A 15,862-nucleotide genomic window follows, 5' to 3' on the forward strand; every position below is an offset into this window, starting at 1 on the left:
TCTATGCTCTGTGGATTCAGGTGTTTCAGCCCTTAAGCTAAGCTCAGGACTTGGGCCACAGTACCTGGGAAGATGGTCTTACAGGGCAGAAAAGGAGGCTTCTATGGAACAATGTCTCAGGCCTCAGTAAATCAAATACTGGACATCAAGACTGTCTCTTCACTTAAGAGACAGACTCATTCATCAGACATAACTGTGACTTTGTACCCTTTGACCAACATCTCCCCACTTTCCCCACCAGCCATTTCAGTACCCACTCTTCTACTCTCTGCTTGTATGTATTTGACTTGTTTATATCCCACATATAAGTAAGATCATGCAATTTTTTTCTCCACTCTATGCTTGGCATTTTTATTTTAATGTTGGCAGAAGATTCCAGTTTATTTTGAAACACCTTTCAGGCCTCTCAAAACAATTCAATGAGAGATACTCAGACAAGAGGCTGTTATGTTACAATTTCTGGCCTATTTTATCTCTCTCACCCTCACATTTGCCTTTTCTCTTTACTCACTGTCCCCATCAGAGTGTCCTTCTCCTAGTCATCCTGTGACCAATGAGTGTCTCTTGAGTCAATCTAAGAACTTACATTTTGGTTTAGAAGGAAAATCATCAAAGGCTGCTCTTTGAGAGCCAGGAAGTAGGACAGCTCAGCCCAATACACATGATATAGAACCATCTATAAAACTATTGCTGAGCTCTTCTATGTCACTTGCAGATGAAAAAGATAGTGTAAAGCCCAAACTGATTTTGGAGAAGTTACCCATAGAGAAATCTTACACTGCTCACATATGGGAGGACCTGTTGTCAAGTTCTGCAAAGGAAGGTGCAGGGAACTTCGAGACTTTCTTCCTTTTTTTTTCTTTTTTTGTATTTCTGAGTTATCACACAGCATTGCCTACTGCATGTTAGTGTCCTTAGTGTTTGGCCTTAGTTAGAAAGTCACACAGACCTAAATAGATATGTATAATTTACTGCAGGGTAGACAGAGAAGCAGTGGGTTAGGCCCAAGCAGTAACTGAAGAATATAATACATGAATGCTCTCTTTTTTTTTTTTTAATAAATTTTTATTAATGGTAATGGGATGACATTAATAAATCAGGGTACATATATTCAAAGAAAACATGTCTAGGTTATTTTGTCATCAAATTATGTTGCAAACCCCTCGCCCAAAGTCAGATTGTCCTCCGTCACCCTCTATCTAGTTCTCTGTGCCCCTCCCCCTCCCCCTAACTCTCTCCCTCCCTCCCTCCCATGTCCTCCCTCCCCCCCCACCCTTGGTAACCACCACACTCTTGTCCATGTCTCTTAGTCTCATTTTTATGTTCCACCAATGTATGGAATCATGTAGTTCTTGTTTTTTTCTGATTTGCTTATTTCACTCCTTATAATGTTATCAAGATCCCACCATTTTGCTGTAAATAATCTGATGTCATCATTTCTTATGGCTGAGTAGTATTCCATAGTGTATATGTGCCACATCTTCTTTATCTAGTCTTCTATTGAAGGGCTTTTTGGTTGTTTCCATGTCTTGGCCACTGTGAACAGTGCTGCAATGAACATGGGGCTACATGTGTCTTCACGTATCAATGTTTCTGAGGTTTTGGGGTATATACCCAGTAGAGGGATTGCTGGGTCATAAGGTAGTTCTATTTTCAGTTTTTTGAGGAACCACCATACTTTCCTCCATAATGGTTGTACTACTTTACAGTCCCACCAACAGTGAATGAGGGTTCCTTTTTCTCCACAGCCTCTCCAACATTTGCTATTACCCGTCTTGTTGATAATAGCTAATCTAACAGGAGTGAGGTGGTATCTCATTGTAGTTTTGATTTGCATTTCTCTAATAACTAATGAAGCTGATGCTCTCTTTTCTTAACCAAACCTGCACCTTGGCCAAGGTCCAAGAGGTCATTTGGGCATATGTGGGCCTAAGGTGTTTTCAGGGGCCTACTTATAACCTACAATTTGACAATCTTTGTAACCCAAGATAGAACTTTTTTGTATTTTAAACTTGTTTCTGTTTCCATTTTTTTTTTTACTTACCTTTCTCTTAAAATTTCCTAAAGAGATGCAACTATATTGACAGAGTATATCTGCAATTGTGGCCTGAATTCTGATCTCCAATCTCCAAGGTGTGAAAGTGTCAGTAGAAGGCAAGGTACCTGCTTCTGTTTCTTGGGTCCACAGTGAATGGCTGTGTTGGTGTTTTGTTTTGGAAAGAACACAGTACCAGCAGCAGCAGAACTGGGCGTCCATCCTTGTCTCATTACTTGCTAGCTCAGTGAGTTTAGACGGTTATTCCCTCTTTTTTATTATGTAGACACTAAGTGAGCCCAGACAACCAGGGCTCAAATCACTAATTGGCTACTTATTAGTTGTATGCCTTCAAGAAGTTTTCTTATATTAATATTTTTGTGCCTCAATTTCCTCATCAGTAAGAAACATTAATCCACTTCTGAGTATTAGTATGAGAATAAAGTAAGGCTGTTCTTATAATGCATGTAAGTTATATCTTGGTATATACTAGATAATTAAAAATATTACTTATGATTAGCATGAATTATAAAATTTTTAATAATATACACATCACAGAACTACCATAATTAATGAGATTATTTAAATACCCTAGAATGGCACTTGATATATAGGAAGGTTTCTGTAAGTATTAATTCCCATCTCCTTTTCATTATATATCCTCTGACCTAAATCCCTCTATTTCTTTAAGTCTCTATCCTGTGGTCTTCAGTCCCTTAATCATCCTGTTCCCTGCTTGGCTCCTGGTTAGAGTTTTAGTGGACCATTTGTGCTTCAGAATCTTGGGTTGTACATGCTCCCACAAAGATGGGATTTTCGTAAGCTTCAAAATTGCTGTCAGCTGCCCTCATCTATGCCCTGTGGATTCAGGTGTTTCAGCCCTTAAGCTAAGCTCAGGACTTGGGCCACAGTACCTGGGAAGATGGTCTTACAGGGCAGGAGGAGGCTTCTATGGAACAATGTCTCAGGCCTCGGTAAATCAAATACTGGACATCAAGACTGTCTCTTCACTTAAACAGTGGTTAGTGTTATTTTCTAGGACCTACCTACTGCTTTGAGACCTCTGATCCTTAGGAAGCTTATATCTCTGTACTGTAATGTTGTCATTGTTTCAGATTGTGTGTTGCTCTGGATCTTCATAGTAACCCCTTGAGCAAAATACAATTATTATTTCTTTTTTATAGATAATGAGACTGAGCTGTTAAGGCATTGCTTTAAGTTATATCACTGGGGAGTCTAATGTCATAGTAGAATGTAAAAGACTTCTGTTCTGTGCCCTTTCCCATGCTCACCCCTGAACTCACAATCTTCCCTGAAACTAACTCATGGTCTCCACCTAGAGCTGCCAGCTTGACCTGACCAACTATCTGAGCCCACAGACCTTAACCCTTCTGGGCCCTGATAGCTGAAAGCTAGCCCTGGCCCTGCCCTTTCTGCAGCCTCTGATAGACATGTCTTGCATACTAGCTAACCAAAATCCCTATGGAGACTGGGGGCATGCTAAGTCAATGTTTCCTGAAATCTAAACCCTGAACGACTCCTGCTCTCAAAGCTATATTTATCAGCTTCTCCATTCCCACCTCCTTCATCCACAGCCCAGTTCCCATGCTTTTCCAATTCTACCTTTCAAATGCTCCTCAGCAAGGCAGCAAGGGGCTATGAGCGGTAGACTCAGTGTCTGACCTGGGTCCAAACACTAGCATTGCCTTGACTCCTCTGAGTATAGTCTTGTCATCTAAAAATAAGGATAATAATTGTACCTATCTTATGAAGTTAGTGTGAAACTAGAAAGAGACATAACACACTGTCTAGAAAGCAGTTGTTTAATTGGTTAGACTTATAATATAAAATAACTCAACAAATAGTAGTAGATTTTATCATCTACAATTCTCTTGCTCATTTTCTGTATCTTTAGTCTTTCATTCCCCTTTATTCTCTCTTCCTTATAATGATTCGCTTTAAAACTGCTGATTCCACATATAAAATAGGATTTGAAATATGCCATTAACAAGTAAGGTACTTTTTGAAGAGACCATACTCACCAAATGGATCATCTCACATCCCAGCTAGGTTCAGGGAGGAGAGGGAGGAAGGGGCAAGGTCAATGGCAGGAACCAAGGAAGGAACACAGAACAACTGGACTCAGGCCTCCCAGAGGTTGACAGCAAGAATCTGACATAGGTTCTAGATTCTGGGAGGGTGTTCTCATGGGAAACTCCTTCAACTAAGAGGGGCACAGACTGTGAAAAACCAGTTTTTGGACATACGTGAGGAAATTAGGATAAGACAGACAGGTGCTCTAGAGGTTTGGGACAGGAGGCTTGCTGTCACATGAAAACCAGCTCAGTGTAGACACTTGTCTCTTTCCTCTTCTTATGGGGTTCCCTATTTTGGGCCAGACTTCCCACAGCCTTAAATTCCCATCTGCTGGAGCCCTGAATAGGGAGGGAGCATTGTGGTTTTCACTTCACTCAAAACCCTTTCTTGCTATGCTTCCTTATTTATCTCAACACATCATTTGGTAATTTTATTAATCCAAACAAGAAGTGTGGTGAGAACATTCTTTCACGTGTTCCCATGTATGTATATGACAGGGAAACAGAATCAAATGTAACGGCAGAGGTCTTCACAGAGTTATGCGAGTCTAGAAATTCATCAGGGTCAACCTTGCTTAGGGGAAAAAATCCCTGTGAAACTCCCCTGTCATATTCATACAACCACAGGTGAAGCACTTTCTTTCATGCAGAGGAGCTTATGGCTTTTCTACTGAGCCCTTGTATTTGTGAGACAGCTTAATTTTTACAAAGTTCTCACAGAAATAAAAAAGCCTTTAATTCTGTGTCACATAGTATAACTCAAACCTCTACTCTAGAAGACAGCCTTGCCATATTAGAACATTCATACATTTGTGAATCCCAAATTGTATGCCTTGTAACAAATGCTGCTGACATAACAGTGTGGCAGAGAGCCACAGGCATTGAAGTCACAAACCAACTGCTTAAATGAAGGCAGTGATCATAACCACCACCCCTTCTCCCTGACCTTAGAGAAATAAATTAAATATGTAAGTTATTCAAAATGCTACAGTGCTTGGTACATAAGTAAGCCTTATATTATTTTATTATTATTATTACAAGTAAAAAGATATAAAGTGTAGAATAAAATGATTGGTGGCTATAGCAAGAATGATTGTAGTTAGACAATGAAAATAGCACACGTTTGTAGCATACTTAGCATATAAGTCACTACTTTAAATTCTTTGGATATATTAACTCACTCAATGTCACAATAATCTTAAGAGGATGTTAAAACCCCACTTTACAGATGAACAAAACTGAGCCATAGAACTAGTATGAGGTGCCAGCCGCTCAGGCAGTGTGGATCCAGAGTCTGTGTTCTTGACCACTGCTCTTTACTGCCTAAGATATCCCTGCAGCAAAAGGTTTGATCTCTTAAATGAATTGGTGAAGATGGGTATGCAGGGAGGGTGTCAAGTCCTTCTTTAGTGTGTATGAGAACAGGAAATGGAGGTAAGTCCTCTCTCCACATATCTAGTACCAAGTGGGACTGGCTGAAGAAAAGAATGTCATTGCTGAGTGAGAAGACTTGCTAGTTCAGGAATATCGAGTTCAATGACATTCCCTGTTTAAGAGTTGAGAGAGCTGATGAATTCAATCAACAGAAATGCTCTGTTGGGAAACGGTCCATAGGTTCTAACCTATTCTTCAGAGAAGAGGAAACTGAAGCTCAGAGAAGGGTGGAGACTTCCTCAGTATAATTTAATTTGTCATGGAAATGCCTAGACAAGGACTCAAACTCCTGACTTACTGTTGAGGACACTTGCCTTGTACTCCTTTGCCTCTAACTGCTCATTCTGAAAGAAGGAGCAGATGGCATCCACACACCTTAGGTCATTTCCATGCTGTAGCCAAAGCTGGGCAGACTCTAGATTATTCCTTTAAAAGTAAATACATAATTCAAGTAAGTAAATAACCAAGCGCTGCTCAGGGGCTGGGAAGGAAAGGTTGCCACTCCTGGGTCCTGGCCCTGTAGATAGCACTATCAGACCCCTGACAGGGTCCTCCCCCAGTGCTGGGCCTCGGAGTGAATCAGCTTCACACAGAGGCAGGACAGGGTGTAACATTCTGACCTGGATGCTGACTGTAAAAGATGAAAAAGGACTCATCGTTATAATCCCAAGCTATGGCTACACTTGCCCTTAAAAAAAGGAACAACATTATAGGTTTATGTATACCTTGTATACACTTTTGTGTGCCTGAGCCCCAAGGAGCTCTCAGCTCTCATAGTGATGGGAAAGCCATTGCATTATAGGCTGTCTCATCCAAACCCTCACCTGGCTTCACATACCAGTCATGATTAGTACTCTTCCTGCCAGGCCAACATGCTTTCTTTTGCATAATAGTCAAGGAATCATTGAGAAATTTACTCTCAAATTTTCCTTTCTTTTCACTTGCTTCAATAGTTCAAAAAATATGAGTTTTTATTTTTTTTGAATTGACAATAGATTTAATTTCATGCAAATGTTGCTGTGTTTATGTAAATTCACAACAGCTTTTAATTGCCAGTGTCTGAAAAAGTTACATTATGGTAAATTTTAAAAAAAAAGTCATTATAAATGCAGAACATAAAAGACATCATCTCTAAGTCTCAGTTGTTTATCACTAATATAAATATTATAAAACTGCCCAAATGATTGTGGTAATGCTTATATAACACGTAGCCCTATGACTGACATGCTGGAAAATCAAGGAAATGCTTTAAAGAGTCTTTTAATGGCTCATTTCTGACCCTACTTGAGGGATAGTAGGCAGTAAACAATACATAGTTTTCCAAAAATGTGGCAAGGATAGATTTAGGATAAAGGTCAGAATTTGATTTTGTAACTAAAAAGTTCTTAAAATGGGAACTTCAGTTTTTTCAACAATAAGGATTAAGGTTTTATACTTCCTGCTTAGCTGTCCTTGTATAGAAATCTCTTCAAAGAACTAGTAGTCCCAAAAGAACACTGTCCAAAGGTAAATATTGTCTCCAGAATGATGTCCTCTTACAAAAACAAAGGTACGTCTTTATCCTATTCCCTGAAGCCATCAGAGAGGTGACCGTTGCCTACATTCAGGGTTAGAGAGTTTGGGATTGTGCCCTTAAGGGTTGTCATACTTTTTTTCTTTGTCTACCAAGTCTAGTTGTCCTGTTTACCTGTAATGCCTGGTGCAGTAGAAATGGAACTGAAAGTGTTGAGAAGCTGGGGACTCAGACCAGGGAAAATAGATCTGAGTGCCCATCCCCTGTTAAGCTCCTGAATCTTTTCAGTTCAATTATCTATAAAACATGAGCTGTGAATCAGGAACTATTTTTCAAATCTTTTGGCTGACTTTGACATCAGAATCTAACCTAGGCACTGATGAATTAAACAAGACTATAATCCAGATTTGGGTCAGGCACATTTTAAACAGGATAGGGAGACAAACATGAAGTTAAGTTTATTCTATCAATTCATTCATTCATTCATCCATGCGTTCATTCATTATTCACTCATACATATAAACAAAATGCCTAGAGGGTAGTATAATACGCTAGTGCTCAAGTGTTTCTGTGTGGTGGAGGAGGGGAAGAGGTTGGGTTGTTAGGGGTGAAACAGAAATAGAAGTGCAACTTTGACGCCTCCTTGTGGTCTTCCTACTGTCTTGCAAGTCTCTGTCAACTTGGCTTAATTTTGAAAATTTTGGGAATTAGACTCTGCCTCTCTGTGTTGCAATATTTTCACAATAATCAAAGAATAACTTTTAAAATGGAAGTATCGATATTGTCATGTGTATGAAGATGTCTAAAATTAAACAAACTGTAGTGTATATATAAGACATGGGGCAATTTAATTAACTTCTTTTAGTCTAGAGTTCTTTAGTATGAAATTGGTATAATAATGTCTGCATTCTACTGTTTAAATTAGACCTTAATGATAAAATGCATCAGTAGTATTATTATAGTGCCTAGCATAAAGTAAGAACTTTAAAAGTGTTACAATAGGGGTATCTATTATAAAATCACTGGCATATTGAAGTATTATTTATTGTGCATATTCTGAATAAGACCTAAGGGATCAAAAGATTAATAGACTCTTTAATGTTTGACTGAATTTAGCCTCTCTTACCTCAAATTATATCTTATTTCAGATCAAATAACAGCCTAAAAAATGCTTTGTCATGTATGGTTTTATTTTTTACAGTGAACAAGTCTAATTTCTCTCAGTAAAGAAAAATTAACTGTTTATTTTATTGAAAACAATGTAATTCAGTGTGTTTCATTATTTTTTTATTTAGAAATTTAATTTAATGGAGTGACATTTATTGTGTAGTGTAGTGGCTATTACATTCAACTTACACATGAATTATTTTATAATAGTTAAGAGACTGGTTTGAATATTTTTCTCTGCTATTTTTTAGCTGCTTAGTCTCAGGACATTACTTTGTGTTTCTGTGCTTCTGTTTCCTCATTTGTAGAAAGACAGTAACAATAATACTTGATTCATAGATTGATTGTGCATGTTAAATGAGTTATTACATGAGCAGTACCTTGTGCATAGTATCAGCCATAATAATTGTATTATTATTACTTTATTAGAAGTGTTATTAATATTACCTTTGGCTCATCCTGGTGCGCATGTTGAGGGTGTGGGTAATTGGAGCAAGGCTATGATACTTAATGGGAAGAGGTGGGAATGTAAGAATGAGATTATATCTTTAAGGTTTAAACATGAGTCTTTCTCTAACAAGGAATAGAGAATGTTAGTCCCTTTCAGAGTGCATTGTAAAAGTAACATCTTTTCCAAAAAAGCCACTCATTCTACCTCCATGTGGTGACCAACAGTATGCCAAAAAAAGCACTGACACAGAGCTCATTGGAGCCATGAGCCAATGGACAGACTCATCCATGGATGTAAAATAGACCTCTCTTTTTCCACAAATACTAAAATGTGGTTAGTCTATAAAAATGTTTAGAAGGCCAGGTTCTAGTTTTCATGGATAAATGCTCTATGTAACAATCATTTTAATTATGTATATGTTACAAAGAAGAACAAAGATTTTTTTTGCAGAAACAAAGTTTAATGGAAATGTGAAAGGTAGACTTTGGAAAGGAATGTGATTTTATCAGGAAGGTAAAAAACAGGTACTATCCTAAAAGAGGCCGCTAGCATGTAGTTACAAGAAATTCCCAGTAATATATACAGATTTTTTTTGTACTGAATCATGATACATGCATTTGTATAAAATAAGTTTATACAGATAAGTTAGGTTATGAATAATTTGAGAGTCTTAGTGTTCATAGAAAATTTAGAAGTTTTGTACAATCTTCAACATTGTGCCTGGATATTTAAAATGCTAAATGTCCTCCAACAGGATGCTTGAAAGCTACATGTTGCTTGGATATTTTTGTCCTTTCTCAAGAACTGCTGAGTCATTGTGAACATACAACCAGTTGATCCATGAAAAGCTCTTATCTGACACAAGATGTTTGCTATGATTGTGAAATATTGACATCTTTTTTGAATTAAATAAATCAGACCTCACCACATCACACAGAATTGTTTATTTTTATGAAAGACTGCATTAACAGCTTTGGACGTTTACAGAATGGCAAACAGCAATTCTCGGAATGATCAGAAGCTGATGGAGAAACAAAATAGCTCACCTGGCTGAATTTGTGATATGATAGATAATAAAGTGTTCTGATGTGATAATCTTTCAGGAGGAAAGAGACATGACTCCTGCTTATCTGTCAGCACTGACTCAAGACTGTATAGAAGACTCCTAGTTTCGGCAAACTCGGTAGTAGGGGTCAGAGTGAAAATGGAAAGCAGGAGACTTGTCTGGAACCTACACTTATTTGGAAGGGTACTGTTTTTACTTAAGTTCTACTGTAAATATTCTTATATGTGATGAGATCAGTAGGTAAATATTGATTTATTAATTGAAAAGATTTCTCAAAGCAAGGAATTATTTTAAAAAGTGTGCCATGAGTTTTATTTAAAATTAAAATCTAGCCTGACCAGGTGGTGGCGCAGTGGATAGAGCTTCGGACTGGGATGTGGAGTACCCAGGTTCAAGACCCCGAGGTCGCCAGCTTGAGCGCAGGCTCATCTGGTTTGAGCAAGGTCGCTGGCTCGAGCAAGGAGTCACTCGGTCTGCTGTAGCTGCCCCCCCCCCCCCCCGTCAAGGCACATATGAGAAATCAATCAATGAACAACTAAGGAACCTTAGTGAAGAATTGATGTTTCTCATCTCTCTCTCTTCCTGTCTGTCTATCCCTATCTGTCCCTCTCTCTGACTCTTTCTGTCTCTGCCACAAAAAATAAATAAATAAAAATATTAAATTAAAATCTATACATGTACATTTATCTTTAAAAATCAATATTGCCAATATTTCTTTTTTTATTGATTTTTTACAATTTATAGAGGCTGTGTAAATATCAGTAAACTGTAAAATCATATTATGGCATTCCTCGCTATCTACCACATTGAGTAAATGTGGGTTATTATCTCAATCTCATCACTTTTTAAATTTATATTTAGGTTCCTTTTTTTTCCTGAATGTACGAGTTCTGTATCACACCTAATTTAATTTTTAGCACAGAGCCTTTAAATTTGTACCACATGTTTATTGTTATAGGCTGTCTCCCTGTAATAATCACAGAATGTGTTGAACTCTCCTTCCAATGATTTTTGGAGAAGTAAGTTAATACACTGTGTTTTCCACTCTTACAAAAACTTTTTACAGTAGGGTCTTCAAGTTACAATACAATTTCATTCCTATGACAGTGATGTAACTCAAATTTTGTTTTGAGTCAAAACACACCCCTAACATAAACAGAACACTAGTGCTTTTAACAGTCCAAAATAGCATAGGTAAGCATACTGGGGGATGCCAACTCCCTCCCTCACTCACCATGTTATTGCATATTCTTATGCGTGCAGCCAAACTAGTTCGCCCATGTGGTCCGTAAGTACGACCCTAACAGCATAAGCCAAAATACTCGTGTCTCAATTTTTTGTTTGTTTGTTTTTATGGGAGTGAGCATTGTAAACTCAAAGTGTATGTCGAGACTGTCATAACCTGAGACCCCTGTGTTTGCCTAAGTTTCAGTACCATCAAAGTTTTTCTTTTCTACTTATTGCCATCCTGCAGTGGTCAATAGGGATGCAGCTTACCTCTATGTAGTTCAGATTCTAAAATGATGTTGATGTCTGGCCAAATAACAAAGGTAACTAGAAACCTATGTCTCTAAATAAAATATAGTTAGTATGCCAACTTTGGAAAAATAAGTAAGTGGTACATAGAGGAAAACAAAATTACAAAGGATGAAACTCTCAGTTCTAACTTTCCAAGAAGTATCATTAAACATTTGCACAATGACTGAACCCTTCAGAATTAATTTATTTTTGAGCTGTCCTATATCCATATACTCCTACTAATTTTGAGGAATCTCTCATTATTTTGTTTTTTTTTTATTTCTCTCCCATTACAAAAGGTAAAACAATGTGATTTTTTACTCTCACCAAACCCCAAATCCAACAGACTAACAGACTCCAACATTTAGATTCTATAACTTGGTTCAAGAATAAAAAAAAAGTAAATTGAATTCTATAACTTTATCAAAAGTGATATAAAAGTGAAGAATAAAATGTAAAGACTGGAAGTTGTGACAGTAGCATCCTCAGCTCTGGGGTCATGGCTGCAGCAGTAAACCTCATGCCCTGTTTCTGCTAAAAGGGAATTGATGGACATCTACCACTTGTTCCACGGGGAAGTCATTACTTTCTGACCCTTTGCAAATAATTTTGAATGTTACCCCATTATTCTTCCAATAAATGTCATTTATTAGTTTAAGAAAGCCAGTCATTTTCTTTAACTTCTGTTGCTTATAAAGATTTCTAAATAATACAGTAAATCTTATAAATGGTATTTTTTACATTGAATATTTTCTGGCTTTTCATTGCTAATGAAAATATATGGCCCTGGCTGGTTGGCTCAGTGGTAGAGCCTCGGCTTGGTGTGCGGAAGTCCCGGATTCGATTCCTGGTCAGGGCACACAGGAGAAGTGCCCATCTGCTTCTCTACCCCTCCCCCTCTCCTTCCTCTCTGTCTCTCTCTTCCCCTCCCGCAGCCGAGGCTCCATTGGAGCAAAAGATGGCCTGGGCACTGGGGATGGCTCCTTGGCCTCTGCCCCAGGCGCTAGAGTGGCTCTGGTCGCGACAGAGCGACGCCCCGGATGGGCAGAGCATCCCCCCTGGTGGGCGTGCCTGGTGGATCCCGGTCGGGCGAATGCGGGAGTCTGTCTGACTGCCTCCCCGTTTCCAGCTTCAGAAAAATACAAAAAAAAAAAAATATATATATATATATATATATATATATATATATATATATTAGAATATAAACAGTATATAATGCAAGTTATAATTTATTTTAATAAAACATTCTATAAACATATGTTCTATTCTAACATGTAGAAGTTAATACAGCCATAATATTAGAATATATAGTATATAAGCTCAAGTCAACTTTTAGCTTTATGTAATAATTGAAATTTCATTAAACTCTGTAAGAAAAAAAGAGCATGAACATAAAAACAAAGTTCTCTTAGGAAAGGACAAAATATGCTAGTGATCCATGCAGCCCCATGTTCACTGCAGCATTGTTCACAGTGGCCAAGACATGGAAACAACCAAAAAGCCCTTCAATAGATGACTGGATAAAGAAGAATACTACTCAGCCATAAGAAATGATGACATCAGATCATTTACAACAACATGGATGGACCTTGATAACATTATACTGAGCAAAATAAGTAAATCAGAAAAAACTAAGAACTATATGATTCCATACATAGGTGGGATATAAAAATGAGACTCAGAGACATGGACAAGAGTGTGGTGGTTACCTGGGGGGAAGGAGGGAGGCAGGGAGGGGAGAGGCACAAAGAAAACCAGATAGAAGGTGACAGAAGACAATTTGACTTTGGGTGATAGGTATGCAACATAACCAAATGTCAAAATAACCTGGAGATATTTTCTCTGAACCTATGTACCCTGATGGATCAATGTCACCCCATTAAAATTAATAAAAAATATGCTAGTGATCTTAAGATTCTGAAATAAATGCTCAAGACCTATAGTGCATAGAAAACAGGCGAATGAAGCTTCTCTGAATTTGCTTGGTTTTGACACTATAGATAATGGGGTTCATGAATGGAGGAAAAAGGAAGTGGACATAGCTCATGGTAATGTGGACCACATGTGGTGCATGTTTTCCAAATCTGTGGATGAAACTCAGGCCAATCACAGTGATGTAAAACACTAGGACACAGCTGATATGGGAGACACAGGTGTTGAGGGCTTTAGCTCGCTCTTCAGCAGAGGCGATGCCCATAACTGTCTTAAGGATTAAGGTATAAGAGAAGAGAATAATCAGAGCATCGAGAAAGTAAGTTAAAGCAACTAGAATAACTGGGTATACACGATTAAATGTAATATCAGCACAGGCAAGTTTCATTACATCTTGGTGGAGGCAAAAGGCATAAGAAAGAACATGGGAACGGCAATATGGAAACCAATACAGTGGCAGGATTGGGGGTATAATTGTCAAAAAGCCCCTCATCAGGACCCCTAGTCCTACCTTCATCACTCGGGAATTCGTAAGAATGGAGTTGTACCTCAGAGGGTTTCGGATGGCAATAAAACGGTCATACGCCATAGCAAGCAAAACGCCTGACTCAACAATGGCCAGGGTGTGAATGAAATAAGATTGAGTGAAGCAGGCACGCTGAGCAATTTTCCTCTGGTTCAGCCACAGGACACCCAGGACCGTGGGCATTGTAGTTAGTGTCATTCCAAGGTCCGTACCTGCCAGCATAGCCAGGAAGTAGTACATGGGCTCGTAAAGACTGTGGTCATTCTGAATAAGAAAGAGAAGTGTGCCATTGCCAAAAAGAATGGAGAGGTAAATGATAAAGAAAGCGATAGAGATCCAGTGGTGAACTGCCTCTGAGTCCACGAAGCCAGTCAGCAAGAAGGGAGCAGCACTGTTGTTGGACCACATCACGGTGTTGCAAGTGGAGAAGAGCCTTTTCAGGAATTATGGACTCTTAAATAGTCAACATTCTTTCTCTTCATCTTCTAGTAATACCTCCTCAGGCAACTTTTCCCTTTTTAATGTACAAGATTTTGTGGGTTGTCTCATTCTTAATCAATTATATCTGTATTCACAAAGTCTTTGTCCAGAATATGAATAACAATAATATTAATCACATTAATAACTGTCAACAATTTACTCTTCAACATCCAACTTTTATTCTGTCAATCATATAACTTACATCTATGTTTCTAGTCTTTACCTCCTGCCCCTGATTCATTTCTTTGGCTCTAAGTCATCATCTTCACTATCTTATTCTGCCTCTTATTATTTTTATATAGATCATTTATGTATTTTTTTCCAATTTGGATCAATTTATATTTTTTGAAACCAATTAGGTATTTGTTTCAATGATTAACTATTGAGGAAAATAATTAATCAATAACGATTCCATCACCATTAAATGTTTAAGAAATATGGTTATCAATATTGCCATCTTAAGTTGCCTGTGAATAAGTAGGTGACTCACAAAATTTCAGAGAAATCAGAACATGTGGGCATGGTTGGTAAGCTCATTTGAGAAGGGTGTGATTATTCAGTGGATGTAGGACTCAGGACATTTTCAGAGCTGCAAAATATGTGAAACTTGCAACATTAGAGACAAAGCTTATAACAGAAAAAAAATAAGAAAAATGAAAACAGGAGTTGAGATCTCTTAAAAATTTTTTAAGAAAAACTGACTCCTAAAACAAAGCTCTCCTCAGAAGCCAGAAGCTTAACACTTGTATTGACCTCCAGATTTTAAGAAAAATACAAAATATTCATGAGTGTTTCAATGGAAAAAACAATATTAATATTTAATGATTGAATGCACAAACTTTATACAGTCAGTTCTTGAGAGAAGATAGTCTCACAGATGTAAAACTATATTGCTGCGGAGACAATCATACAGACATCCTAATATTTATGAATCTAGAAAGTCCCTGTGTTTAAAACTTAAATTTTACTTCTATGGGAAACTTTAACATATGACTTAGTTACAATTATGCTCTTATCAAATCAAGAGACCTTTGCATATAACCACGAAATTTTGTAGCAAGTTGTTCACAATGACAATTTAAAAGAACCACAGGAAATACATTAGTTTCCTCAAAATTCAGTAGAATCTGTATGTGCCATGGTCTTTTAAATATTGTAATCTCTTATAAACACCACTACTGGTATCTTTGAAGAAGAATTTATGAAGAATGATGTGATAGCAATCTTTGCACAAATTCTATTTCATAAAAATCTTTGAAAACAAAAATATTTTTTTTCTGTGATTTAAGCACATGGTATTATGTCCAATAATGAGCAGTGTTTGGTGGTGGGGATGGGTACAGAAAAGATTAATGTGTTATGGAGATGAACAGCAAGCACTTCAGGGGATACTGTCAATGACAAAATGTTCAATCTAAGAACTGAAGTAGCAAATACTCTGTTGACATGAGTACTGATGTCTGCCAACTAACTAGATCCACTGAACCATGACTGATGGGGGTGCTCAGCTTAATGATGTGTGTGTCATCATAAGTCATAATTGCTATCTGCCCCATTCCCTTAACCCCTAACATTGCCTTTCTAATAAAAAATGTAAAATGAAGAGAGAATGGAAAAATGCCACAGTCTATTGTATGGGATACA

General features: G+C 37.7%; 1 protein-coding gene across 1 annotated transcript; it reads right to left on the reverse strand.

Moving 5' to 3' along the window:
- Positions 1 to 13,210: 13,210 nt before the first annotated feature.
- LOC136320617 (olfactory receptor 51B4-like) lies at positions 13,211 to 14,146 on the reverse strand. The gene has a single exon (XM_066253779.1). The coding sequence runs from the start codon at positions 14,144 to 14,146 to the stop codon at positions 13,211 to 13,213; it is 936 nt and encodes a 311-aa protein (XP_066109876.1).
- Between the last annotated feature and the right edge of the window lie 1,716 nt (positions 14,147 to 15,862).

Source organism: Saccopteryx bilineata, chromosome 1 (genome assembly GCF_036850765.1).
Source record: "Saccopteryx bilineata isolate mSacBil1 chromosome 1, mSacBil1_pri_phased_curated, whole genome shotgun sequence".
NCBI classification, from domain to species: Eukaryota; Metazoa; Chordata; class Mammalia; order Chiroptera; family Emballonuridae; genus Saccopteryx; species Saccopteryx bilineata.